At 47.7% G+C, this 26,647-nt stretch overlaps 1 protein-coding gene across 1 annotated transcript; it reads right to left on the bottom strand.

Annotated features, from left to right (window-relative positions):
- Window positions 1–63: 63 nt before the first annotated feature.
- PIK3R4 (phosphoinositide-3-kinase regulatory subunit 4) lies at window positions 64–22,071 on the bottom strand. The gene is made up of 20 exons (XM_054161054.1): window positions 21,965–22,071; window positions 20,960–21,741; window positions 19,562–19,695; window positions 18,808–19,390; window positions 16,994–17,128; window positions 13,609–13,830; window positions 13,107–13,280; window positions 11,791–11,936; window positions 10,853–11,056; window positions 9,917–10,118; window positions 9,332–9,531; window positions 8,243–8,453; window positions 7,215–7,380; window positions 6,411–6,575; window positions 5,003–5,214; window positions 4,618–4,749; window positions 3,438–3,538; window positions 2,275–2,363; window positions 1,776–1,884; window positions 64–661 (listed from the first exon to the last, which is right to left on the bottom strand). The coding sequence occupies exons 2-20, from the start codon at window positions 21,687–21,689 to the stop codon at window positions 491–493; spliced, it is 4,086 nt and encodes a 1,361-aa protein (XP_054017029.1). The 5' UTR covers window positions 21,690–21,741; window positions 21,965–22,071; the 3' UTR covers window positions 64–490.
- Between the last annotated feature and the right edge of the window lie 4,576 nt (window positions 22,072–26,647).

Genomic DNA, 26,647 nt, shown 5'->3' with positions numbered 1-26,647 from the left:
TGAAGCCACAGGATAGCTGCAGAAAAACAAGAGATAAGAGACCCAAGCACCAGAGAGGGAAGCTCAAGTGGACTTTATTAGAGCTAGTAGAAGGTACAGGGACATGGGTGCCCTGGCTCTTGCTTCATTCCTCACACTCAGCGTAGAAGCAGTCAGATGTGGAAGGACTTGCACCAGCTCTTTGCTTTTTTGCACATTTCCAGTGTGTAATATGGAAGGTCTTCAGACAGCCCTGAAGAACAACGTTGGCAAACACAGGCTGAACAGTTTCTTCAGAGGCTGCCTGGTATGTCAAGGAAACGTGGATACCAAACATCTTGAAGAGAAGAAGTGGTTAAGAAGTGCTGGCAGTGATGGATACAGATAACCCATTTTATCCTCACCTTTATGAAGTCCATTCTGTTCCATGACCTGGAAACAGTCCTTGAAAACTTCATTGTAACACTATTTCTTTATTACAAATATTTACAGACATATATTAGTACAGCTTTCATTTCCACACTTTGACAATCCCATCCCTGGATGCAGTGACGATGAAGCCCTGCGTGGTCTGGAAAGTGGCAATATCTGTGATAATATCGTGGTGGCCAACAGGGAGAGACTCCGGACCCTTCCGAGGGGTCTCATCAGTGGGACCCATTTTTTGCTTGTTTTGAATTTCCTGCACAAAAACAAAACCAAAAAACAAAACAAAGGTGAGAAATACCATCTAGAGAAAAGCAAGCATTTGCAGAGGGGCATCACCGAGGTTCGGCTGTGAAATAAACCTCTTCAACCAACCAACCCCAACTCATCCATTCTCTGATGGTTTTCTTAGGATTACTCCTTGGTTCACTTCTTTTCAGCAAAGACAACCCAAGCCTGAATCATAGAATCACAGAAAGGCTCAGGGTGGAAGGAACCTCAGAGCTCATCTCCTCCAATCTTCCCACTACGGCCAGGGACACCTCTCAACTAGACTCAGCTGCTCAAGACCTCATCCAACCTGGCCTTCAGCACCCCCAGGGAGGAGGCAGCCACAACCTCCCTGGGCAGCCTATTCCCAAGTCTCACCACCCTCCTACTGAAGAACTTCTTCCTAAGTTCCAGTCTAACCCTGCTCTGCCTCAGCTTCAAACTATTCCCCCTGGTCCTGTCTCTAGACATCGTCAGGGAAAGTCCCTCTGCAGCCTTCCTGTAGGATCTCTTCAGGTACTGGAAGGCAACTCTAAGGTCTCCCCTGAGTCTTCTCTTCTCCTGGCTGAACAACGCCAGCTTGCTTCAGCCTATCCTCACAGCAGAGGTGCTCCATCCCTTGGATCATCGTTGTGGCCTCCTCTGGACTCACTCCTACAGCTCTGTGTCCTTCTGCTGGGGACACCAGAACTGGAGGCAGGATTTGAACTGACGTTTATTACAGCTCTCTGGCTAGGAAAGGAATAGGTTCTTTTCTCACACTTCTGTCAATGACACTAAGATTTGATTGTCCTTTAGGGGAAAAAAATAATCTACAGCCAGACATACATCCTAGCTTCCCAGGGGTTTGACAAAGTTTGACTGAGTTGCACAAATATCATTAAGAACTCCACCTGAAGCACTCAGCAGCCACAGTGCATGAGTATACCCTCAGTGACTTGGATTTTTTTCTGACAGTCAGCTTTTGAAGTAGCATTTATTTAACTCTACTGAAACAAAACAAACTGAAACAAAACCCCTCCAGCAGCGCTGCTCCTTCCAGAAAGTCAAAACCTGCAGAGTAAAAGCCAAGCAGGAAGCTGTCAAAGCAAGCCAGGTACCTGCACCACCTCCGTGCCTTCAATTATCTTCCTGTAGTAGGAAACGGATGGGCAGTTGGAACTTCCAGCCACAATGTAGGATCTCTCAGGGTAGGCTAGATCCCAAAACCTAGACACAGAGACATAAAAGCACCTTGAGATGTTAAATTTTATCAGCACTTCAGATGCTGCCTTGCCCTTATGAGGAAAATGAGTAGGCACAAATCCTTACACACTCAGTGGCAGGTAGTGCTTCAGAGGAACCCCCACTCATGCCAAGCTTACAGGAGTTACTGATTTGCTCCAAACAGTCCATCAAGACTTCACAAAGGGGCACACAGTTCAGAGAAGCACTGAGCTCTGCACTGCTTTGCTGAGCTCATGGGTGCTTGCTAAGCTGCACACCCCAGCACTGCTGTTCTGACTTCTTGGGGCTTGCTTACTCAATGCTCAGCAACACTCAGTACAGCATCAGGGGTGGAGGAGAAGGCGTCAAACAAAATGGTGTTAGGTTTGCTACCTTATCTTCATGTCTGAGCCTGCTGTCAGCAGTATGGGGTTGCCAGATGCTGGACTGCAGTATATGCCGTGGATGCTGTTAGGAGAAGGCTAGAAGGGAAAAGGGATATAGGAAAATAAATGATCAATAACAGCTGTTGCTATGCTTCACAAAGGGAATGCATTCTTCACCACATCAATCCATCCATCCATCTATCTACCCACCCATCCATCCACATACCCACCCACCAACTCATCTGCATCCACCCAGCCACTCCCCATCCCATTTCCCCATGTCTCTGACAAATGCCCGTTGCCTTGCTAACAGGCTACACAATGTGTCCATGCAAACTGCTTCCTCTCATCCCTTGTTTCACAGAGCAGTGCACCAGATTGCACTCTGCATAAAGCTCTTCTAGACTCTTGGACATTACTTTCTCAGTAATGGCAAATGAGAAAGATTGTTCCTAACATGATCAGGCAGGCAAACCAACCTGCACAGCACACGGATGTTTCAACTTCTCTGCTATGAGGGCATTATGGGACAGGCATGTGACAAATCTAGCCTGAATCTCAAGTTCCCTGCATGCAAAGTGTGTGACCAAGAGGAACTCAGCCTGCAGTCTCTGCAGCACCTACAAATTTCAGGCTAGGAAAGTTCCGGATCGGCAGTGACATTTCTAGAAGCAGCTGTGGTTACTCTGTGCATGTATTTGTGTTTTAAGAGAGAGAGCTCAGATTGCTCCTTCCCCAATTAGCAACTTGAAGAAGAGCAACTTGATGCTTTGCAGCAGCAGTGAAGTGCAGTAGTGGCACTGGGTGACAGAAAGAACCTGCAGAGAAGCAGATGCTGACCACCCCAGAAACAGCAAGGAGTCACACCCTGAATTTTGGCTCTGCCTTAGTCCTTCCAGGGTTTTTCTGAGAACATGACTGGATCTAGCAAGTGTTGCAAGTACATTCCACAGGTAGGGGAAGATGCCAACGAAATCCAAGTCACACTGTTGTTGTAGAAAAGAGCTCTAATTCTGACAGCAGAAAAACCATGGTGCCAAAACAAATCCCAGGGCAAGCTCCTGGCATCAAACTGGCAGGGCCAGGAGCCAGGGGACTGCACGACACACAGCATGGAGTCTGGGGTGGCTCTAGCCCTGGTTACAGAAGAAAGGGGAGGAGAGGCCAGACCTGCAGTTCAGAGAGCGGAGGTGCGCTGCTGGCCCACAGCGTGAAGCGCCGATCGCCGGTTTCCATATCCCACATGGAGACCTCGTTGTTGCCTTGGACAGCTGCAGGGGAGCCCAAGGAAACAAGGTAAGCAGGCTGGCTGGCTCTCACTGCCTGTGTGCTGCTGAGGGGGTGACAGAGGGACACCTCCCCCTTGCTCTCTGCTGGGTTACTCTGGCAGTAAAGCCATGTATGTGTTTTGTTTGTTTAACTCATTTAAGATTTCAGATGAAACTTGCTTTTATCTTCAACCCTCTTTAAAAGGCACTAAACCCTCAGTTTCCTCCCTAGGGAACTTCCCATCTTTCTTTGAGAAGGATTGATGGTCACCAGGGACGTCACAGATTGCATTGGGCTAGAAGGGACCCTCAAAGCCCATCTTGTCCAACCCCCCTGCAGTCAGCAGAGACACCTCCAACTAGATCAAGCTGCCCAGGTCCACATTAAGTCTGAGCTTGAATGTCTCAAGGGACACATCCCTGGGCAACCTGTTCCAGTCTCTCACCACTCTCATTGTGCAGAACTTCCTCATGATGTGCAACCTAAATCTGCCCTGCTCCAGTTTAAAATTATTACTCCTGGGCAAGTAAGACAGCAATGCAAAGTCAGAGAGTCCAGTAGCTATTATGATGTCTCACATCCATGTTTAGTGTGGACAGGTAAGGAATTCTGTCCAAGGGATTGCCTAAGATGCCTGGCAGCAAGGACTTTTTAATAACATTTCCAAGTGCTGCACTTTGTCACTTGTTTATTATTTAGCAGAGGAGAAAGAGACCAGAAAGCACAGAGGAGCTTGCTTTATTTCTATGGCTTTCCAAGAAATTTGTTTTATCTCCCAGAAATGATGCCTAAGAAGTAATAAAATATGAAACTGAAATGACTCATATTTTACAGCAACCTTCTCAACCTAACCCACTCCCTCTTTCATTTAATTTCACAAAGCCAGGAAGGGCACAGTGGCAGAACACAAGCTGGAACCCTCCCTTTTTCCTCTCTCCAAGCTAAGCATAAAGGAAAACACAAGAAAGGGAAAAAAAACCCAAGCCTCAACCCCTCCCAGGACTTGAAGCAAAAGCTGGAGCAGAGGCTGCTTTAGTCACAGCCTCTGGCCCCTGTAAGGTCAGTCTGAGCCATCTCTTACCTGCAATCACCCAGGATTGATAGACAGGATGCATGAGCAGGCGCCGGATCCGGGCCTTGGAGGGATGAGAGTGGCTGGAGATGGGTAACTGGAACCTCATGTCCCAGCATGCCATGGTCCCATTGCTCGTTCCTGGGGAGAGAGAAAGCTCCCCATAATCAGGGGCTAAGCAGGCAGTTTTTGGCCCGTATCCTTGTGCCCGTATCTTGCTCAGGGAGGTGGACTTCAGCCACCAATGCTTAGAGGGCAGAACAGCTCCCACAAACAGACCAGGAGCTATTTCTCTCCTCTGGTTTGAATTCCAGTCCAATCAAGAGCAAGCAAAAGCCTGAGCACAAGAAAAGCAGAAAGTGCAGAGGGAAGCTGAGGAGGACCAGGGGCTCACCGATGCACAGCCAGCACTGGTGTATGTCCACAGCAAATGAAGTGATGAGGCCCAGCTTCAAGTCATGCTTCAGTGTCCATGCGTTGCTGCTCGATCGCAAATCCCACCCCACCAGAGAGCCATTAACGGTGCCATAAGCCAGCACTGACTGGGCTCCTGAGTTGAAGTGATGCATGTCTACCACACAGCCATCATCCTTCAGATCTAAGGACCTGGGTTGACAAAAAAAAACTGATTTAGGAAGAGATGTGACTCCCTCCAAGTTTAAGACTCCTTCCAACAGCCAATCCTGAGCAGTTTTCCTCTTCATGCCTCTTCCCAAGGCATCTGCCAGAAACAGTTTTCTGGTCTCTTCTCCCAACTAACCAGCAACAGGATGAGAGGAAATGGGTTTAAGTTGAACCAGGGGAGGTTTAGATTGGACATTAGGAAAAACTTCTTGACTGAGAGAGTGGTGAGGCACTGGAACAGGCTGCCCAGGGAGGTGGTGGAGTCATCATCCCTGTGGGTGTTCAAGAAGCTGTAGATGTAGTGCTTCAGGATATGATTTAGTGGTCATGGCAGTTGGGTTACAGTTTGACTCAATGACCTCAAAGGTCTTTTCCAGCCATTATGATTCTATGACTCCATCATTTCAATACAAATGATGCTTGTGCTTCCTCAAACCCCTCTGCTGACAGCACCTGCGAGCCTTCTACAGGCCACTAACTTGCTGCCAGCAGCTCCTGCACACACACAGCTGTGTGCTCTGGATGTGAGTGTACAAGACATTTCTCTCCCACTCATGTCCATGTTTATGAGACATTCATCTGCCCTGAGCTTAGAGGCAGGAACATCCCTCTCCATGTGACTCTGCCAGCACTGTCACCAGTCACTGTGTGTACAAAGGGACTCTCCCCTCAGGCACAAAGGCAGCGTACACCAAAAGGGAAAATTTGGTTTGTGACTCCCCTCAATATTATCCTATCTCCCATATCTTTACCACCTTACTCACATTAAAAACCTGGGTGAAAAAATGGCAGTCTTGGGGCCAAGCCACATGCTGTACATTTGTAAATATTTATCCAGTGCCCTATTAAAGAATCTCCCAAACGACACAAGTATGAGCACTGTGACTGAGATGGTCACAAACTACCAACCCCAGTGCATAAATGAGACAACTGAGGACTGAGTGTCTCAAGCTCTTCATGAGTCCAGTGACACAGGAGGTGCCAAGAACAAAAAGCTATCAATTCTCAGCCCTGCAAGGTGGCCTTTCACCCCTCTTTTATGAAGCAGGGCAAGATAATGGATTGCAACCTTTCAGTTCAGCCTGGCTCAGCCACAAAGAGCAAACCAAGGGATCTAAGGGAGGAATATCCTAGAAGGTTGACCTCTGCAGTGAGATTTAGCTGCTCTGGGTACAAACCTGCTTTGTATTGGATGAATTTTAGGAGATTTAGGGAGCTTTGAAGCCTCAATACTAAGAAGCTGGATGGCACCATTATCCGAAGCGACAGCCAGGTAATGGGAGCCTTGGCAGAAGGTCAGCGTCTTCACGTGGCCTCCGATGCGAGAGTAGGTCAGGATGGACCTGCACAGCACAGAGAGAGGGAGAGAGAGAGGAAATGTTTTGGTGGCACTTCAAAAGAATAAGAATTACTTCTCTCAAACACCTGTTTAAACCCAACAGCTCTGGAGAGACCTCTGAAAATAATGTTTCCTAAGTGCTCCCAGGTCAGAAGGCAATAAAGCCTGTGTGGACTCTAGGTTGTGACAGGCTCCAGCCACAGCAGCATGCATTTGCCTGCCAGTAAAATGAAGGCCTGAGCTTGGTCTGTACCACAGCAGCAATGCACACCACACCTCCTGAGATTCCCCAGCAATGCAGCTCTCCTGCACCCCAGCCCAGTGGAGGACACAAAAAGTCCAATGGGCGTAGAGCAGCAGCACCAGGAGATATTTCTGTGTGCACAGAAAGGAAACCCAAAAGCCTGTAATTACTACATCTGTGAGGCAGCCCCTCTGCATCTGCTGGTGAGTTTTTAATCTCAATATATATCAACAAACTGAAACTGCTATTTTCCAGCTGTATGCCAAGAGACCAACACCAGGCTATTTGATGACTTGATGTTTCCTGCACACCCACAAGCAATTCATCTTTTGCTCTCTGCTCTACTTTCTTTGGCACCCTAAACCAGAAGTCCCCAAACCTCCTCAGTTTGAAAGCTACCTAGTTGTAGTGGTTTTTCCTTCCATCTTTTGGCTGTTCCAGACTTTCACTGTGCCATCATTGGAGCAAGTGGCAAAAATGGAGTGTTCGTCGGAGACCCGGATGCGGTTCACTGCAGACTTGTGCTCGTGCAGGTGAGCTACCAACAGTCCTTTGGGACGCCATCCTGCAGGGACAAACAACACCAGGAGGCTTGGTGTTGATTTCATGAACTAAAAATGTGGCCAGCAGGTCTACAGAGGCTCTCCTCTCCTACTCTGCCCTGGCGAGACCACACCTAGAATACTGTGTCCAGTTTTAGGCTCCCCAGTTCAAGACAGACAGGTATCTGCTGGAGAGAGTCCAACAGAGGCTATGAGGATGATTGGGGGACTTGAACATCTCCACAAAGAAAGACTGAGAGCCCTGGGGCTGTTTAATCTGGAGAGAAGGGTGAGATGGGATCTTATCAATGTCTATAAATATCTGAGGGGTGGGTGTCAAGAAGGTGTCAGGCTCTTTTCAGTGGTGCACAGCGACAGAACAAGGAATAACAGGTACAAGCCGGAACCCAGGAGGTTCCACCTAGGTGTGAGGAGAAAGGAAAAGCTCTTCTGAATCCCACAGCTCCAGTCCTTCAAAGAGAACTTGAGATTTAGCTGCTTTCCTCTAAAATCAACACTGCAGACATACCTGTTGCACTTCCAGCAGGCCTCTATCTGCCTTTGTGAAGAATCAACAGCAGATGAAGGTAACCAAGGACAAACCACAGCACATTTCAGAACATGACACAGATTAGGAACCTTTTCCTGTCACGCACTCAAGTGGCAGAGAAACTCAGCTACCTGCACTGGCAGATGTTGCTCCATAGCTGTAGAACTCCCTTCAGAAGGCAAACATGTGGCTGAGCCAAGCTTGGTCAAAGGCAGCTAAATAATAATGGCCACCCTTTCTCCTCTTGTGCATTTTTGCCTTGAGCTGATGATATTTTGACTCAAATTAAGTCTTTTTGTGTGTGTGTACAATAACCTCAGTGGCCTGTGCTTTACCTGGGGGTGGGGGCTTGCTCTCCCATTCAGCATTCTCCATCATCTGCTTGGCCAGCCTCTCAGCATTGCACTGCTCACGCTTCTGCTGGATCAGCTGTTGCAGCTGGGACTTGCAGGTGGTGACACGCAGCTGGTGTGAAGAGGGGGAGGCTGAGCTGCTCAGCACCTGCAGGGCTGGCTTCCTGGGCTGAGACACTGTCCCATCTGATGCCTGCAACACAGCAGCACTTACACATACATGCCTTACACATCAATCCTGCTCTTTAGAGTACTGGAGAGAAATGGAGAAATCTTTCTTACTGAATCAACGTGCAAGGAATTAGCACTAAGAAAATAATCAAGCATGAAAACAATTAAAAACAGTGGAAGGGATTGCTCATAGAAAATCTTAACCATTCCTTCCTCTTCCCTGTTTGCCTAGTCTGTTCTCTGTTCTAGTTGTAAGAGCCAATCTTCTGTGCAGACCTCTCAGTGGGATTGCTACAGAAGCATCCACTGCTCTCAAGGCTAACAGAATTCCAGGTTAGCTCTTCGTTTATTCTGGGTTTTCAAAGTGTGCAGTTTCCCTCTCAGTTCAGAGTAGACACTCATTTAAAGCTAGCAGAAGTCAATCTCAACTAGTCAACAAACAGGAAACAGTGTTCTGTGTCAAGAGATGCCTCCAGCCCACCCTGCTGTAGGCATTCCAGGTGCAGGATGTGTAAATGCAGCTCTGATGTGACACCGGTTTCAAGTTCAAATCATGACACCTCTTCTCTTCCTCAACACCTAGCAGGGCATGCAGTTTGAGAAGTCTTCCCTCCCAGCCTACCTAATACCTGGCTGATCCACAAAACCTCATCCCTTCATGCAAAACCCCATCCCTCTGGTAATGAAGATCTTCTCTTCCAGTGACTAAATTTGCTGCCATCCTGTTTTATAAGCAAGGCTTCACAAGTCAGATGCTGTGCTGCAGAAGAGGTTAGGGAACAGCAGCAGTGTAAAATAACCTCCAAAGAAACAGGAACACCACATCCCTCTAGTCCCACTTGGCCTGAAAACAAAGGAATCACTTCAGTTTGAGATGCAAGGAGTATTTTCCAGCAGTACCTGTGGGGAGGATGACAGACTGGCACCAATGCCAGCTGAGGACTCTGAACGAAGTGGCTTCCCAGCCTGCATGGCTTCAGGGTCAGTGGTTTGTCCATGTCCTTTTTGTATTGGCTGGGAGATGTTAGTTGGTTCCAGGGACCCAAACATGCTCTTCCATTCTTCATTTACATTTGAATCTTGCTTTACATGTTTTCTAGCTGTAAGCAGTTGTGAGGGAGAGAAAAAAAACATCACTGAGGCTAGTCCTCACCTGCAGACTACGTGCAGGGCTGCTGCTCACCTGCCAACTGATTGCTTACACAGTGAGCAGACAGAAATGTGCTGCAGGCTGCTGGAGCAGCTGACAGGGACTTAGGAGTCAGACAGAACAGACATGGTAAATGCTTTGCTTACACCTTATTAATCCTGCAGCTGACTCATGCAATAAATCACTCCAAGACAGGGAAGTTTTGTCTAGAAGGCTGCAGGATGGTTACGTAGGCTGAATTACTGGCAACACTTGCCAAGCAAAGCAAAGCCTTAGTGTCCTGACCCTGAAAGGAAGGCTATACTGTACCTAAACACACCCCAAAATATACCAACCACGTTTGTCATCAGGCTCCTGCTTTGTTTTCACAAGGTCCACTTGTCTGCCAGTTATTCCCAGAGCTGACAAGTCAATCACCCCTTTCTGGCTGCTGTCATGCAGGTGGCTCTGATCCACTATATTGGCTTTGGCTTTATTTGATTTCAACATGAAATCTTTCAGTGCTAACAGTTTGTCTTCTTCCTCCTCAGTCATCCCCTACAGAACAAAAGAAAAGATACTGTGATTTACTTTTGACCAAGAACATGCATCCAGGCATGAAGACAACATACCCCCAGAACTCAAGACACACAAAACTCTGGGCAAGTTGCTGCAGTGTAAGGCTATTGTTTCTTCTCAGGAACTGTGCAAGGGCAAGAGAGCATCTAATATTGGTGCAACCTGCTTCATTGCCACCCAGGCCATGCTAGCAGCCCACAGGTGAAAAATGGAGGGAAACCCCACATGCACACTCAGCTGCAGTCCTTCCTCTTCCCAATTCTCACTACTTTGCATGGGTGATTCTTACTGTTCCACTCTTCACATAAAACCACACCACTTCCCAGCTCGCTGTGGCTTTTGCAGTGTCACTTGCAGGTCTCTCCAGCAAATGCTACTCTTCCCTTCAGCATAGCACACAGCACATGTTCTGTGACACTGGCACCATCACAGATGTGTCAGAATCCTGAGACACACAACTGAAGTCTTTCAAAGAGGATGCATTTGGGAAAACCAAACCTAAGGCTGCCCTGTTTCCGGCAGATATTTCCCTTAACTTCTGAATTCTTTGTCCTACAAGGGCATTCTGAAATCAATGAAGTCAATGGTTTGCAGGATCAGAACCTCAAACTGGAAGCCCCTCAGAGCAGCAACCAGAAGTTCAGGGTCTGTGGGGGACAGAGCACCCAAGAATCTCAAGCCTGGCTTTCAAAGTACAAATGAAAACCAATCACTTGTGAAAGCAGCTTCTTCAAGAGCTGTGCAATGGCAGGGTCCTCTGGGGGTGGGCAGTCAGGGAGAACGCCAGTCCTCTTCTTCTGCCGCATCTGAAGGTGTCGGAGCAGGCTGGTGATGTCCTTTGATCTCAAGACATAATCGAATATGGAGCGGCTGACAGGCTCCTTCAGTACACTTAGCAGCACTATTTCTTTATCTATCTGCAATTCAAAAAGAGGCCAGTCAGTACAGAGCAGGATGACAAACACAGAAAGATAGCAGTAAATCCTGTCATCTCATCCCTACAGTGCTGGCACCTAAAGTAACTGGACAACTGCAAAATCACAGAACGGCTCAGGTTGGAAGGGACCTCAGAGATCATCTCCTCCAACTTCCCCACCATGGGCAGGGACACCTCTCAACTAGACTCAGCTGCCCAAGGCCACATCCAACCTGGCCTTCAACACCCCCAAGGTCAGCAGCCACAGCCTATTCCAGAGTCTCACCACCCTCCTACTAAGAACTTCTTCCTAAGTTCCAGTCTAACCCTGCTCTGCCTCAGCTTCAAACCATTCCCCCTTGTCCTGTCTCTAGACACCCTCAGGAAAAGTCCCTCTGCAGCCTTCCTGTAGGATCCCCTTCAGGTACTGGAAGGCAGCTATGAGGTCCTCCTGGAGCCTTCTCTTCTCCAGGCTGAACAACCCCAGCTTTCTTCAGCCTATCCTCACAGCAGAGGGGCTCCAGCCCTTGGATCATCTTTGTGGACTCACTCCAACAGCTCTGTGTCCATCTTATGCTGGGGGCACCAGAACTGGAGGCAGGATTGGAGGTGGGGTCTCAGCAGAGCAGAATCAAGGGATAGAATCCTGTCTCTTGCCCTACGAGCCACACTCCTCTGGATGCAGCCCAGGATATGATTCACATGGAGATATATTCACACTATTTGAAGGATCACCTGTATTATTGGCTGTGTGATGAAAGGGTGGAGGTATGGCATCAGCTTGCAGTAGACATCGGCAATGTTCAAATACTGGGCCACCACTGTGATGAATCCCACTGCACCATAACGTATCCAAAGATTGGGATGGCACAGGAAAGGTGCTGAAAGAAAACCAGGCAGTTAAAATATAGCATTCATATTAAGTGCATGCCATGGAAATGGCAGTTTGTGACACAATTCCTTTCCCTAGAACCACCCCCAATCTGAGCCCTCCCTCCTGCAGGGCACCAAGGTTAAAACACTCAGACTGGGGGAATTCTTTTATGGATTTTGCTGTGCCTGTGCTGGTGTCAAACCCCATATTTTTCCTATATATGCACTTCAATCCCTGTCATCTCCAGACTTGCAAAGGAAACTAATCCAAGAGTAAATCTTCACCTTGTTTTGGACAGTTATAGAGAATCCCTAATACCAGTGATTTACTTTTCTGGTTTTAGGTAAACACTTCATTCCTTTCTCTCTCTCCCTCAAGCAGCCATTATTTATATTGAAAACACTCAAGACTCAGAAGTCCATCTCAATTTCATGGGTTTTATTAGGCTATAACCAAGGGACCATAATCTAGTCATGAGGTATAATCACAGCTTGATCACTGTGGGTGTCCCTGCTGACTGCAGGGGGGTTGGACAAGATGTGCTTTGAGGGCCCCTCCCAACCCAAGGCAATCTGTGACTCTGTGAATTCCAGGTGCACATGAAAAGCCACAGCACTAAGGAGAAGCAGGCTACATCTCAAAGATCAGCTGGTACTTGCTTTTCCCTAAATAGCTGCTAAATCTTGGGCACATCCTAATTAAACTGCTAAGTGTAATGAGGAATGAGATCAACTGTGTACTGAAGGCTCTGTTAAGTGAGGTTTTATGGCGTTAGAAACAGGATGAGGAAGGATTGTGCATGGTCTGCAGGACTGGATTCCCACCTCCAATAAGAATTTGCACATTATGTGCCTGATCAACTTCAGGAGTAACCAGGAGTTTATCCTTGTAGAGGTTTGCATGAAGAACAAGGAAAGATATTAAAGCAGAGTGTGGGCTAAGAGTTGTTTGCTGCTGTCCTGTATAAAATCAGAGGATACTTCCTATCTGTTCCACCAGAATGATTAGTTCAGAGCTCTGAGCACTGACATAGTCCAACCAGCAACAGCTCATTAACAGAATTTTGATTCTACAGGTTTGCATACTGGATAGTTAGGCTTATGGTGAAGCTTTATGTAGTACTGAGAGTTCTCTTCCTAACCAGGAAAGTAAGGTATCCTCCAGCACCTCAACTCACCAATGTCACAAGCAAACTCATAAATGTGTGGCTTCTGCAAGAGCCCCAGCTGACACATACAAGTAAGAGCATTGAGAGCTTTGTAGATGACAAACTCCTCAGCGTCACTGAGGCCTTGCTGAAGCAGAGGTTTCAGTATCGATGAGCTTTGCCAGCCAACGTAAGCAGCAACACCTGGAACAGGAAAAGAACACATCAAAATCCAGAGCAGCTCTTCCTTGGTTCTCCTCTCCCAGTTGGGTTGGAAGGGACCTTAAAGTTCATCCAGTTCCAACTGCCCTGCCATGGGCAGGGAAACCTTCCACCAGGCCAATTTACTCAAGGCCTCACCCAACCTGGCCCTTAACACCTCCAGGGAGGGGGCATCCAGGACAGATGGGCAACCTGTTCCAGTGTCTCACCAAGACTTTCATGTGACTGTCAACAGCTTCCAGGATACATCACAATTAATTTATTGACAGTATTATCTCCCTCTTCTGTTTGGCTGAGGGCAAACACTCACCAACAATGCTGTCAAAGAAAGCTCCTCGAAGGTGCCAGTCATTCTTATCATTCAGGAAGGTGATCATATGGGACAGAAGGACATCATTGGCCTTCTGGCGCCCAAAGAAGACACAGAGACGCGTGATGCCATTTTCCATCAGTGTCTGCTTCACGATGTTCTCGGGGTCACTTAGCAGAGTCACAACTTTCTGCTGGACCATTTCATGCAAGGCTTGCAGCTCTGCAAGAGATAATAGAATGAGCATTTGGGTTGATGAGAATCATTATGTCCTGCTGCTGGCAGACTTTCCTAAGAGCATCCAACTTGCTGAGATGGGCAGCGTAACAGAAGCTCAACAGCTCCAGTCAAAGACTTCAGACTAGGCATGAGGTGGTGGCAAAACCGGAGTACAGAAATCATAGAATCATAGAACTGTTTCAGTTAGAAAAGCCCTCTAAGATCATCCAGTCCAACCATCAACCCAACACCACTGTGGCCACTAAACCATGTCCCCAAGTGCCATGGTCACATGTTTCTTGAACACCTCCAGGGATGGTGACTCCACCACCTCCCTGGGGAACCTATTCCAATGCCTGACTTTCAGTAAAGACAAATATGAGACCTTCTTACCAGATCAGTACATTCTAACTTCTCATAACTTCAACTAAAACAAGACAGCTGATTTTATGTATTTATTGATATGTGTGTGAAATGCAGGTGTGAAGAAACATCAAAATGAGCCAGCAGCAGTATTACAACAGTAAACAAAATGCTTCAGGGCAGTTCTGGTCTGCTATGTTTCTTTGACCATCAGTTTCCCATTTGTGAGCTGAAAACAGATCAAGAGGATGTCTTCAGGCAAGTAAGTAGATAGTAGAGTGGATTCACTAAGAGTAGAGAGGAATACACAGCACTTGAAATATCGGCGGTGGAGACTGGAATCAATACAGCTGATCAGCATGATCTAGTATCGTTCCTTTATTGTTCCAGTATTGCAGGCCTATGGCACAGGCCTATGGTGAGAGTATAGCACAGTAAAGTATAGCATGGAAGAAGAAGGGGTAGGAAAGGCAGAAGTGCACAGCAAGGGAACTTCTACAACTTATATAAACTCGGAGTGCCTCGTTGGCATGGACTCATTGGCGCCCTATGAGTGACCACACATCACACTATAATAGATTATCGGTCCAACTCCTGATGACACGCGAGGTTTGTTGGTGCGGGTGCATGTCCTGTTGTCCCGAGATAACTTGCTATGTTTATAGCTACCAGTGTCTTGTTTTACTTACATGCTGCAGGCACAGCACTGTTTGCTACACTGCTAGCTGGCTCTGCACTTATGCTGAGCATGGCCTACCACCATGTCAGGCTCTAGGCCTGCACTGCCAGATTGCTCACACTGCTCGTCGCTGGCACTGCCACACTTGAAAAAGTGAGGAGTTCCAGTTTCATTCCCTATCAGCAGCTATCCTTACAAGATCAATAAGAAACATGAGGATGACCTTCCCCATGGCTTCTGCTCCATGATGCAACTGAAAAACTCTCTCTATGAAAGGGCTGTAACAGAAGAGTGAATGCACTGGGTCTGCTGAGAGCTGCTCAGGAGAGCTTCTCAAACCAGCACAACGCTCCCCGCTCTCACTGTCCTGGCTTTGCAGGCTGCTGCAGTCAGGACACCAGATCACTCGCTTTTGTTGTGACTGTCAGTCACATGAAAAAGCTGCCTTCTGGGTTCAAATTTCTCATGCTTGGTTTCTAAAGGTTAAAAAGAATGGAACCATTGAAACTTCTTCCTTCTGCTACTAATCTCCAGGCTATTCTGAGGGATAGAAGAGAGTCTCTGTCAGAAATACAGCCCACACAATGGAGTTTCCTCTCACTCCTCAGCCGTTCTCAGCATCCCATGCTTCCTATGAAGGAACTCACAGCATTACCTATGTCTGGTCCTGGTAGGTTGTTGTTTTTTTCTTGAAGTGTCATCCTGCATGTAGCTAAGAGGTAACTAAAACAACACCTTTTTCCCTACCAACTCGAGTATGTGTGGGATGTTACCAAGCATGGTTAGTCACAGACTGATCCATTCACCCCAAAAGAGAAATGACAGTTGGTAACCACGAACTCTTCCCAGCTTAGCAGACTTGCCCAGCACTGTCCTGGAAATCTGTGCATCACTATAAGGCTCTGGAGCTGACACATGGGCCCTTTATTACCTTCCCTCCTTCCAAAGAGAAAGCAAAGCCATCCTTAGGATGTTAACTCATGCTCTGTGCTGCAGTGGCAACAGCATCCACTCACTGCAGCTGCAGTCAAAGCCACAAGGATTGCCAGGCACAGGAACACGAAAAGGAGGATGACTGAAAATACAGCACTGTGACCTGGCACCTGACAGGCTTCCCAAAGTTACTGCTCTTATCACTTCAAGGGAAGCTGTCTCTGGAATGCAGCCATGATCTGCAGCTGACTGGGTTACAGGGCCCTGAGTGGAGATGGATGTGCCACTAGGCAGGTGGAATCACAGCCAAATGATGCCTTGAGAACTTTTGGAGAAGAAAAGTGTACTCATTGATGTACTTTCTGTCTTTCACAATATCCAGAAGAGAGGTGTCTGTTTCTGCAGGAAGCTGTCACACACAGGCTTTCATATTGGTTGAGGCAAACCTTTCTTCCCATTCAACAGGAAGGCTGAGCTCTTGGAGAGGAGGAAGATAGAATAGATTGGGTTGGAAGGGACCTTCAAAGGTCATCCAGTCCAAGCCCCTTGAAGTCAGCAGGGATGTCCTCCACTGGATCAGCTTGTTCAGAGCCTTTTCCAGCCTCACTTGAATATCTCCAGGGATGGGGCCTCAACTGCCTCCCTGGGCAACCTGTTGCAGTGTTACAGAACCCTCACAGTGCAGAACTTGTTTCTAACATCCAATCTAAATCTGCTCTGCTCTCATTCCAAACCATTGTCCCTCGTCCTGCCAGTGCAGGCTTTTGCAAACAGTCCCTCTGCAGCCTTCTTGTAGCCCCTTCAGGTACTGGCAGGCTGCTGTTAGGTTTCTCCAGGCTGAACAACCCCAACTCCCTCAGCCTGTCCTAGAAGAGGTGGCTCCAGCCCCCTGATCATCTCGGGGGCTCTCCTCTGGACCTGCTCCATCAGCTCCATGTCCTTCCTGTGTTGAGGGCTCCAGGGCTGGACACAGCAGGTGATGCCTCCCCAGACCAGAGCAGAGGGTCAGAATCCCCTCTCTCCATCTCTGGCCATGCTGCTTTTGATGCAGCCCAGGCTGCCATTGGCCTTCTGGGCTGCAAGTGCACACTGTTGGCTCAGTTGAGTTGTTGACTCAGATGAGTACTAGTGAGGAGCCTTGGCCCATGGCTTGCTGTTATAAGCAGGCAAAGTAAACAGAAGTGGCATTACCTGTGTCATAGTTGTCACTAGGGTGAGATGTTTCATCTGTTTCTTCACTACTTGGTTCATTTTCCATGTTCAGGTTTTTCAGCTGTACTAGCTCCAGAAATCTCAGAGCTGTTTCTGCCAACAGTGCTATGTTTTCTGCAAAGGAAAACATTCTGGATAAGAATTGCTCTGCTTGGCCAATTTACAACAGCCTGATGATCCCACCTGATGAGAGGTTACTGACAGTATCAGCCATGAGGGGCAAATGGAACTGAAATGACACAAAGTGATCCTGGAACAGCTTGGAGCTACCAAATACCTCAAATCCCACAGTCCCTCTGTCATGTAAACAACCAGAAAATTTGTGAGGATATCAAATGCAGCAAGGACTAATTTCAGCCTTTTAGGACTAGCCCTAAATCCCACCTAATCTCAAGCTAATGACTAAATAACTTGATAGAACTTAAAGGCCATTTTCCTTCTTCCATTTCAGTTTATTTAACAAGGTCAGCTTTATATGAGTCCATTTCAAAACTAGTTATGAATAGACTGGAAAAGATGGGTTTTTTCCCCCCTAATCTACAAACAAAAGTGAGGCATGAAAAAATAGTTCTTTCATAAAGCCTTAAATGTGGAAGATCAAGGTGACCAAAAGCAAAGGGTTCTATTTGTCAGCTTGATATTGTCTATAATCAGTTTTATCAGCTTGCCTTGTAAACAAAAACATCACCTGCAATATTTTCCACTGACTTCTGCATTTACAGCATTAATAACAAAGCCAACAAAACATCCTTAAAATCTGTTAATCACAGCAGCAACTATGGGCATGGCCTCAAAGCCTCTTCCTGAGCCAGGCAGAATTCTTGTGTTTGAATTAGGTATGAAGAAAACATCTGCTATGGCATAAGCTGGTCTATTGCATAGCAAGTAAGGTAATTTCAGCCCCTGAACATCAAATTTCATGTTGTGAAAGAATTCCTCTGAAAGCACTGGTGCTTCAAGGGAGTTTCAATATTTATTCACTTCAATCTTGCCACTCTAAGTAATCTGAGCTAATAAAATGCCAGTGAAGATAAAGCTAATAAAAGCAGCAAAGGGTGGGCAAGCTCAGGAAGTCTTGCTCACAAAACAGGCTACACAAAGACTACCTGGAGAACTTTTCTTGGTTTCCCTCTTGCTTATTCAGGGAATAAAGCCCAGGTTGCTTCTCTGGGGCTGTAACTTCTGCCTCTCCTTATGCTGGCAGTGGGCAGAGCTGCTGTGTGCCACAGCCCAAAGCACAGCTCCATGTTTGGCCAGCACTTTGACGTGCAGAACTACAGAGAACAACAAATGGCAGCTTTAAAAAGTGTTAGTTCATCTAGCAGAGAGCAAACACACTTTGACAACTCTTTAAAATGTGGTTATTGACTTTGGGTACAGATCCACACTGGATACTCACCTGTTAAGGTAACTCCACTCATGACATAGCTGCCATGACCTGCACTAGTTCATAGTTTTGTAGCTGCATAGAACGGTTTTAGTTGGAAGGGACCTTAAAGATCACCTAGTTCCAAGCCCCTGCCATGGGCAGGGACACCTCCCACTAGACAAGGTTGCTCAAGGCCTCATCCGACCTGGCCCTGGACACCTCCAGGGAGGGGGCATCTCCCTGGGCAACCTGAAGTCAGTTGAAGTGACTACAGATCTCTTTGCCTGCAGGCACTTCTGAGCCTTCTGGGGAGCTTCACTGACACAAAAACAACTGCTATGTGGTGATGTTGAGCAGAGGAGAGCACTGTTAAGGAAACACTCCAAAGCCCAAGGTCTGGAGTTTTGACTGGACTTCCTCTTACCAGCATAGGCCAGTCTGACGATGGTGGCTTCGTCCTGGGCCAAGTGTGCAATGCCTGGCAGGATGTACTCAGGGTAAATGTTGATGTCATTGCGTGGTACCTCCTTGACGAGAGCGAGCACTTTGGTGAGTGTCCTCACGGACTCTGCCCTCACCCTGGGCACCGAGTCGTTGCTGAAATGTAACAGGTAAGGGGTGATGCGATCCAGAAGGATCTCCACACTCAATCTCGGTGCCAAGTGAAGAATCAGTTCCAAAGCAGCCAGCTTGGAATCGCAATATTTGAGAGTCTGCAGGCAAGATGTTATGACAGACACCAGGATCACCAGCCCGTTCTCCTTTGCCTCTCCCTCGGCCTTCTCCGTGCGGTGGTGGCCGCAGAGGTTGTGAATGATGTTGTCCAGGTCCTTGCGTATGACCAAGATGCGCTCGTCTGCCGACACAAAGGTCTCCTTGGCGAACTGGGCCATGTAAGGCTGAAGGAAGGTGTAGAAGATCTCAGGGAATGCATTGTTACGTTGCTGCTTCAAATAATCTTCAGCTGCTAAACGTTTGTCTGGCTCGCGATGGACCATCTGCGTGACCTTGAGAAAGGCAAATGTAGGAGGGGGCGGGAGAGAAAGGTGAAAGGCTTGGACATCTGTTATAGCAAAATAAAACAACATCCCAAACCCAAACAACGGGCAGTTTGTCACCAAAGCAGGTGAAATAAACCTCAAACAGGCCACAAAAATGCTTCTAACGCCCATCCTTACCAGCTCTCTGATACAGCGGTCTTCAATTTTGTTCAGGACTTGATCAGGGGAAAAGAGGCAATTTCTGTAAGCCAAAAGCTGGGACAAATCAAACAGGGGTACACCTTCTGTGAAGAGCTCTGCTATTACACAGCCTGGGGAGCAAACCAAAACAAGAGAGTCAAAGATGTCAGAAGGTTATACACAGACATTTTGCCTTTGCTTTCTATATGCAAACAAGAGCAAACCCTACATGCCTGTTAGCTTGCTGGAGAAGAGCTGACACAGCTCCATAACCTGGCTTTTACGCTCCCAAATATTTTATTTTAAACACACCAACAGCAGAGGAGTTTGCATCTGGGAAACAGGAGGCAGTGGCTTCAGCCACCTGCCAGCTGGAAAACACACCACCAGAAAAGGAACCCACACCACTGTCACGGGGGGGAAGAGTGCCAGCAAGCCAGTGTGGATCAGGCAGCAGCTCCACACTGAGCTGCCCTGCTGCAGAAGGTAAAGAAGCTCTACTTCCACAGTGATGCTGGGAGGCAGCACACATTCACTCACACAAGCTCATGATCACAGGGAGAAATGACTGCCAGAAACACCAGTGCCTATTACAGCCCCTCTGCTGTGTACATCGCACATGCTCTGCAAAGGTCCCACTCCTGCAGTTCGCTCCTACCAGTCGGCATCTTATCAGTGGAGTACCCTGCAAGCGTGGCTGTAAGAGCAGCTCATAAATTGAGGCCACTGCTACCTTTACATTCAGGCTAACAAAAAACAAAACAAAAAAAGGCCAAACTTATGGCTTTCAATCTGCTCAAGGCAAGCCCGAGACAGGCTTCCACAGTCAGACTCGTACTTATGAGTGGGACTACAACAGAAATTTACTTAGTGATCCAACTTCCTGCCTGCGAGGAAAATGGAACGGCAAGAGGCTTCTAAAGCCAATGCTGACAAACTACCCCAAAAGCTGGCTAAGACCTCGGGTGAATCACTGACTGTTTCCTCCCCTTGGGTCCCATGAGGCAGGAGCTATGTGTCTGATGGCCTGTAGCTTGCAAAACCATCTCTCTCGCAGGGCAGGGCTGAGCCGTAACGGGACAGCTTGTGACTTCCCTCCTCAGATAACATGCTGATGCACGTGAGTTATGTACCGTACTGATTATGTCTGTGCTTTTTCTGTGATGGAAAGGTTTGGGGTTGGGGTCTTACACTTAGAATTAACAGTTGTTTCCACATGCTGTTCTCTAAGCCCACTGGAAAAAAAATCCCAACAATAAAAAAACCCAAACCCACCACCAAACAAACAAAAAACCCCGAACCACAAACCAGAAAAAAACCCAACAAATAAGCTTTCCTGCACCCCAATACACAATCATCAACCACACACTGGTTGCTCCTGATGGCTCCATGTACCTGCAGAGAAGATGTCCATTGCACGTTTCAACTCTCCCCTGGTTCTCTGGTTGCTGTTTGCCAAGTCTACCAGAGGGGTTGAGGGGTCTCTCATGTTCTCCAGCTCGGTGGCAAACATGCTGCCATCCACGAAGCGCTCGGGAGCGATGTAGCATGTCCTCCTCCGCGACGTGTCGAAGAAGTAATTGAAGTCAGCAGGATTGTCTTCGGGAAGGTAAGTTGGTTTAAAACTGGCAAAGTCAGTCAGAAGAACCCAGTTCCAGCTGGTCACCATGATGTTCTCCGTTTTAATGTCCCCGTGGCGGACACCTGACTTGTGTGCTTGGTCGACGGCAGTCAGGATCTGGAAAGCAATCCACCTTTTCTCGATGTTGTTCAGGAAGGGCCTGGTGCTGATTCGGTCATAGAGGTTGTCCCGCACATACTGTCTGAAGAGCATGGCAGCCTTCTCGGTCAGGGTGGCCTTCTGGAAGGGCAGGCAGTTCTGTGCCGAGTGTAACCTGATCTTCAGCTCCTCCAGCTCCTGCTTATAGCTGGTCAGGGGTAAGGTCGGGTCCTGAATGGCGAACACCTTCACGACCACCAGACCCTCCCGGTGCTTGGCCCGGGCCACCTTGAAGAAGCGGGTGCTCCCAAGGCTCTTGTCGTACTCGAAGTCGTGGATGTCCGAGAAGTAGCTGTCCACCGAGAGGATCTGCGAGGGGGCGATACCGGCCAGCTGGTTCCCCATGGCGGCTCCTCCTCCCAGCCGCGGCCCCGCACCGCGGCTCTCCCGCCCCGGCCTGCGCAAAACACAACGCGGATGTCACAACCCGCGGGCCCGCTGCGCTGCCCCGGGCCTAGCCCCACCACCGCCCCACTCCCGCCAGCCCCTCTGCCCCGGGCCCGCCGCTCCCCCGGCCCCTGGGCTCCGGCGGGCCGCGGCGCCCACCCCTCCCCGCCGCCCAGCAAGCGCTGGGCGGGACCGGGACCGGGGCCGCGCCGGACCCCTTCCACCGCACTCACCGGCGCGGTGCTGGGCGCCCGGCCCAGGCAGAGCCAGGACTCCAGCCCCGGCGGCGGGAGCGAGCGAGGCGGGCTCAGGGCGGCGGAACCGGCACCGTGCGGTGGCGGGAAGGGGCGGGCCGTGAGCTCACATCCTGCGCCGCGCTGTGAGGGAGCGGCGGGCCGGCAGCCAGCGGGGCTGTCCCGCAGCCTGCAGACGGCCGGCTCGGGGTCTGGCGCTCGGACCCGGCTCGGTCACGTAGTTTGGGCTTTTACTGTGGTCTGGCCTGGATGGTGTTTGTTATAGTCACCGGAGTCGTAGAACCCCGCGCTGGAAGGGGCCTCAGGGATCTCTGGCCCAGCCGTACTTGGGAACAGCCCGCGCTAGACAGGCTGGCCCAGCACCCTGCCCAGCTGAGTACCAACAATGCCCAGTGCTGGGGACTCCACCACTGCCCTGGGGACAGGATTCCTATGGCTGATAGTCCAGATGAAGAGTTTCCCTTGTGTTTGTTATAGAAAATGTTTGTCCATTGTTTTATTATACAATAGAGTTAGCAATCTATGTTAGCATAGGATGTATTGTGGTCACGACCTGTAACCAATAGTAGGAGTAGAAGCCAAGGTAAACCCTTACATGTCAATGTATTGTGCAAGAGGATGTTGAAAGGGGGTGCTGTGCAACGCACGGTAGAAGTCTGCCAAACAACTGCTTACCTAGAATAGTTTGACAAAGACTAATGAGAAGATCCTGAGGAAGACTACTAACTTCAGCCTCAGAGACCACTAGAAGGCAGAAGAAGACCCCTTAGCAACACCTTGGACATGCGCCTTGAGGAGTCTTCTAAGACTCGAATACGGAAGTAAAAGGAAGATACAAGGACTGTTGAAACCGCTCTGTCTTGCGGCAGTTGGAGGAACGGTGATTCCCCTGTCGCCCAGCGCTGTCTTACCCTGCTCTATTTTGTTGATTATTAAATTCATATTTGTTAACTTCAAAGGCTAGTTGGGTCCTTTATAACAATTTGGTGCCGTGACTCGGATAGAGACAACAACTAATGATCGAAAAGGAGGTGGGCGCCCTCACTGATTTCAGTGGGCCTCCTTTTCAATAACTGTTTTGTCTCTAACTGACGATCCGAAAAATTGAAATAGAAGGGTAAGAGGAAAAACCGGTTGACTCCTTAAATTTTGTGCACAAAAGTCCGGACGAAGACGCAGGACGCGTAAGTAACTGCTATTTAGTAGGGGTATCCGTTCGGTCGGAGTCAGATTTCCTGGGGTGTTGAGTGTGCGTGAATGGGAGGCAGCCGGTAGTCCGGACTAACCCAAGCGAGTGTGGACCCTTCAGTAGCGCGTTTCTCATTGCTCGCGAGAGCGGGAGCCACGACCAAGGGGGAGCATTTGAACTTGTGAGAAAGAAACGCCCCGGAAGATGGGTCAGGGAGCAAGTAAGACTCCTGAGCCTGTGAAACGTCCTTCTATACCGAAGGACTCTCCTTTAGCGTTTATGTTAGAAATGTGGAAATATTATCCCGGGACAGGGAATAAGAGCAAATCTAAAATGATACACTACTGTGTAGATGTCTGGGGAGGACAAAAGATTGGGCAGGCCGTTTGGTGGCCAAAATTTGGATCCAGTGAAGATTGGGTACAGCAAAAGTTGAATATATGGGTTAATAACAAATCTCCTTTTAGTCAAGAGGAGAGTGAATATGCTGCTATATGGGTTACTAGACCCGGAGGACCGGGAGTATCCCTCTTTACACTATCTAAGGTAGAGGAAGATGACAAAAAGGAAAAACCTCGAAAAACTGAGGAAATACCAGTGGGACCCCCACCATATGTGGCAGAACCAGAAGCCCCTCCTTTTCCATTAGAGGAAAATGATGGAAATTTAGAATTTAAGGAGGGACCCCGTACCAGAAGTAGAACACGCCAACAAAATCTATTTCCCTTACGAGAAGTTCCAATGGGAGGGCCAAATCCCCAAATGGGATTCATTTCAATGCCCCTAAGTTCAGGAGACGTAAGGGAATTTAAAAAAGAAATGGGCAAATTATTGGAAGATCCCTTAGGAGTTGCAGAAAAAGTAGACCAGTTTTTGGGTCCTAATATATACACATGGGATGAAATGCAGTCCATTTTGAATATTCTTTTCACAACCGAAGAAAAAAAAATATGATAAGAACTGCAGGCATGAGAATTTGGGATGCTCAATATGTACAGGGCCCACAGGCTGATACAAAATGGCCATTACAAAGACCCCAGTGGGACCATCAAAATCCTAATCATAGGACACATATGCAAGATTTGAGAACTATAGTTATCCAAGGAATTAGAGAATCTGTCCCTAGAGGGCAAAATATCAATAAAGCCTTTAATGAGAGACAACGGAAGGAGGAGTCTCCAAATGAATGGTTAGAACGATTAAATTGTTTAGAGAAGATTAGGGGAGTCAGGGGCTTTATCTTCTGGGGACAAGAAAACATCATGAGCCCTTGATAAAATTAAAAATAGGTTCCCCATCTGGAGGAAGTAGAATTTTTAGTTGACTCAGGTGCTGAAAGATCAACGATTCAGAAACTACCACTAGGATGTGAAAAGTCTGCAGACACTGCACTAGTGGTAGGAGCAAAAGGCGAACCTTTCAAAGTAGGGATGGTTAAAGACGTAATAATAGAAACAGAGACAAAAATAGGGATAGGTAACTTTTTAATAGTACCTGAAGCGGAATATAATCTGTTAGGAAGGGATTTAATGATTGAATTAGGCATAAATTTAAAAATAGAAAATGAAGAAATTAAGATTAAACTCTGTCCTTTAAGGATAGAGGATGAAAAACGAATAAATCCAGAAGTATGGTACACCCCTGAAACGGTGGGGAAATTAAACATTATTCCTTTTAAAGTTCAGTTACGGGACCCCGAAGACCCAATTGTTGTCAAGCAATATCCGATCTCATTAAAAGGTAGAAAAGGATTAAAGCCTGAAATAGAGAGATTGATAAACCAAGGATTATTAGAACCTTGTATGTCCCCATTTAATACTCCAATATTACCGGTTAAGAAACCGAATGGGACATGCAGAGCTACAGGCTGGGGTCAGAGTGGCTGGAGAGCAGTCAGGCTGAGAGGGACCTGGGGGTGCTGGTCGACGGTAGACTGAACATGAGCCTGCAGTGTGCCCAGGCAGCTAAGAGGGCCAATGGCATCCTGGCCTGCATCAGGAACAGTGTGGCCAGCAGGAGCAGGGAGGTCATTCTGCCCCTGTACACTGCACTGGTTAGGCCGCACCTCGAGTACTGTGTCCAGTTCTGGGCCCCTCAGTTTAGGAAGGATGTTGACTTGCTGGAACGAGTCCAGAGAAGAGCAACAAAGTTGGTGAGGGGTTTGGAACATAAGCCCTACGAGGAGAGGCTGAGGGAGCTGGGGTTGCTTAGCCTGGAGAAGAGGAGACTCAGGGGTGACCTTATTACTCTCTACAACTACCTGAAGGGAGGTTGTAGACAGACGGATGTTGGTCTCTTCTCCCAGGCAAGCAGTACCAGAACAAGAGGACACAGTCTCAGGCTGCGCCAGGGGAGGTTCAGGCTGGATGTTAGAAAAAAGTTCTATACAGAAAGAGTGATTGCCCATTGGAATGGGCTGCCTGGGGAGGTGGTGGAGTCGCCATCACTGGAGGTTTTCAGGAGAAGACTTGATGGGGTGCTTGGTGCCGTGGGTTAGTTGTTTGGGCGGTGTTGGATTGGTTGATGGGTTGGACACGATGATCTTGAAGGTCTCTTCCAACCTGGTTTATTCTATGTTTCTATGTTCTATGTTTCTATGTTCTATACCGTTTGGTGCATGACTTACGAGAAATAAATAAAAGAAGAGTTTCTCGTTTCCCTGTGGTTGCAAATCCATATACGTTATTGAGTAAATTGGGTCCTGAAAATTTGTGGGACAGTGTTATAGACTTAAAAGATGCATTCTGGGCTTGCCCGCTAGATGAGACTAGTAGAGATTATTTTGCTTTTGAATGGGAAGACCCAGACACGGGGAGGAAACAACAACTAAGATGGACTGTTTTACCACAAGGGTTCACGGAATCCCCCAATTTGTTTGGGCAAGCTTTAGAGCAAATACTACAGGAATACCACCCTGCCGAAGGAATTACATTGATACAATATGTAGATGATTTGCTAATTGCAGGAAAAGAAGAGGAACGAGTAAGAGTAGAAAGCATTAAACTTCTTAATTTTCTTGCTTTGAAGGGTCTTAAGGTTTCTAAAGCAAAATTGCAGTTTGTTGAGGAAGAAGTTAAATATTTAGGCCATTACATTAACAAAGGTGAAAAGAAAATAGATCCAGAAAGGGTTAAAGGAATTTTAGCTATGCCAATTCCAAAGAACAAGAGACAAATAAGACAAATCTTGGGATTATTGGGGTACTGTAGACAATGGATTGAAGATTATAGTAGCAAGGTTAAATTCTTATATCAAAAATTGGTAATAGATGGAGCTGTTACCTGGGGCCAGGAAGATGAAGAAAAGAGGAGAGTATTACAGGACAACCTGGTCAACGCCCCAGTTTTGAGTTTGCCAGATTTGAAGAGACCATTTTATCTCTTTGTAAACATTAATGATGGGACAGCCTATGGAGTGTTAACCCAGGAATGGGCAGGGAAAAAGAAGCCCATAGGGTATTTTTCTAAATTATT

This window comes from Dryobates pubescens, chromosome 4 (genome assembly GCF_014839835.1).
Source record: "Dryobates pubescens isolate bDryPub1 chromosome 4, bDryPub1.pri, whole genome shotgun sequence".
NCBI lineage: Eukaryota > Metazoa > Chordata > Aves > Piciformes > Picidae > Dryobates > Dryobates pubescens.
This window is presented reverse-complemented; position numbering and strand designations above follow the sequence as displayed.

Bases quoted from the DNA above. Each gene is read 5' to 3' on its own strand.
- PIK3R4 (XM_054161054.1), bottom strand. From the start codon at position 21,689: ATGGGGAACCAGCTGGCCGGTATCGCCCCCTCGCAGATCCTCTCGGTG. The intron at 10,119-10,852 runs GTGATTGGTTTT...TTTGTTCTGTAG, and splicing joins TGAAGAAGCTGCTTTCACAA to GGGATGACTGAGGAGGAAGA. The intron at 9,532-9,916 runs GTTGGTATATTT...AACTGCTTACAG, and splicing joins GGAGCCTGATGACAAACGTG to CTAGAAAACATGTAAAGCAA.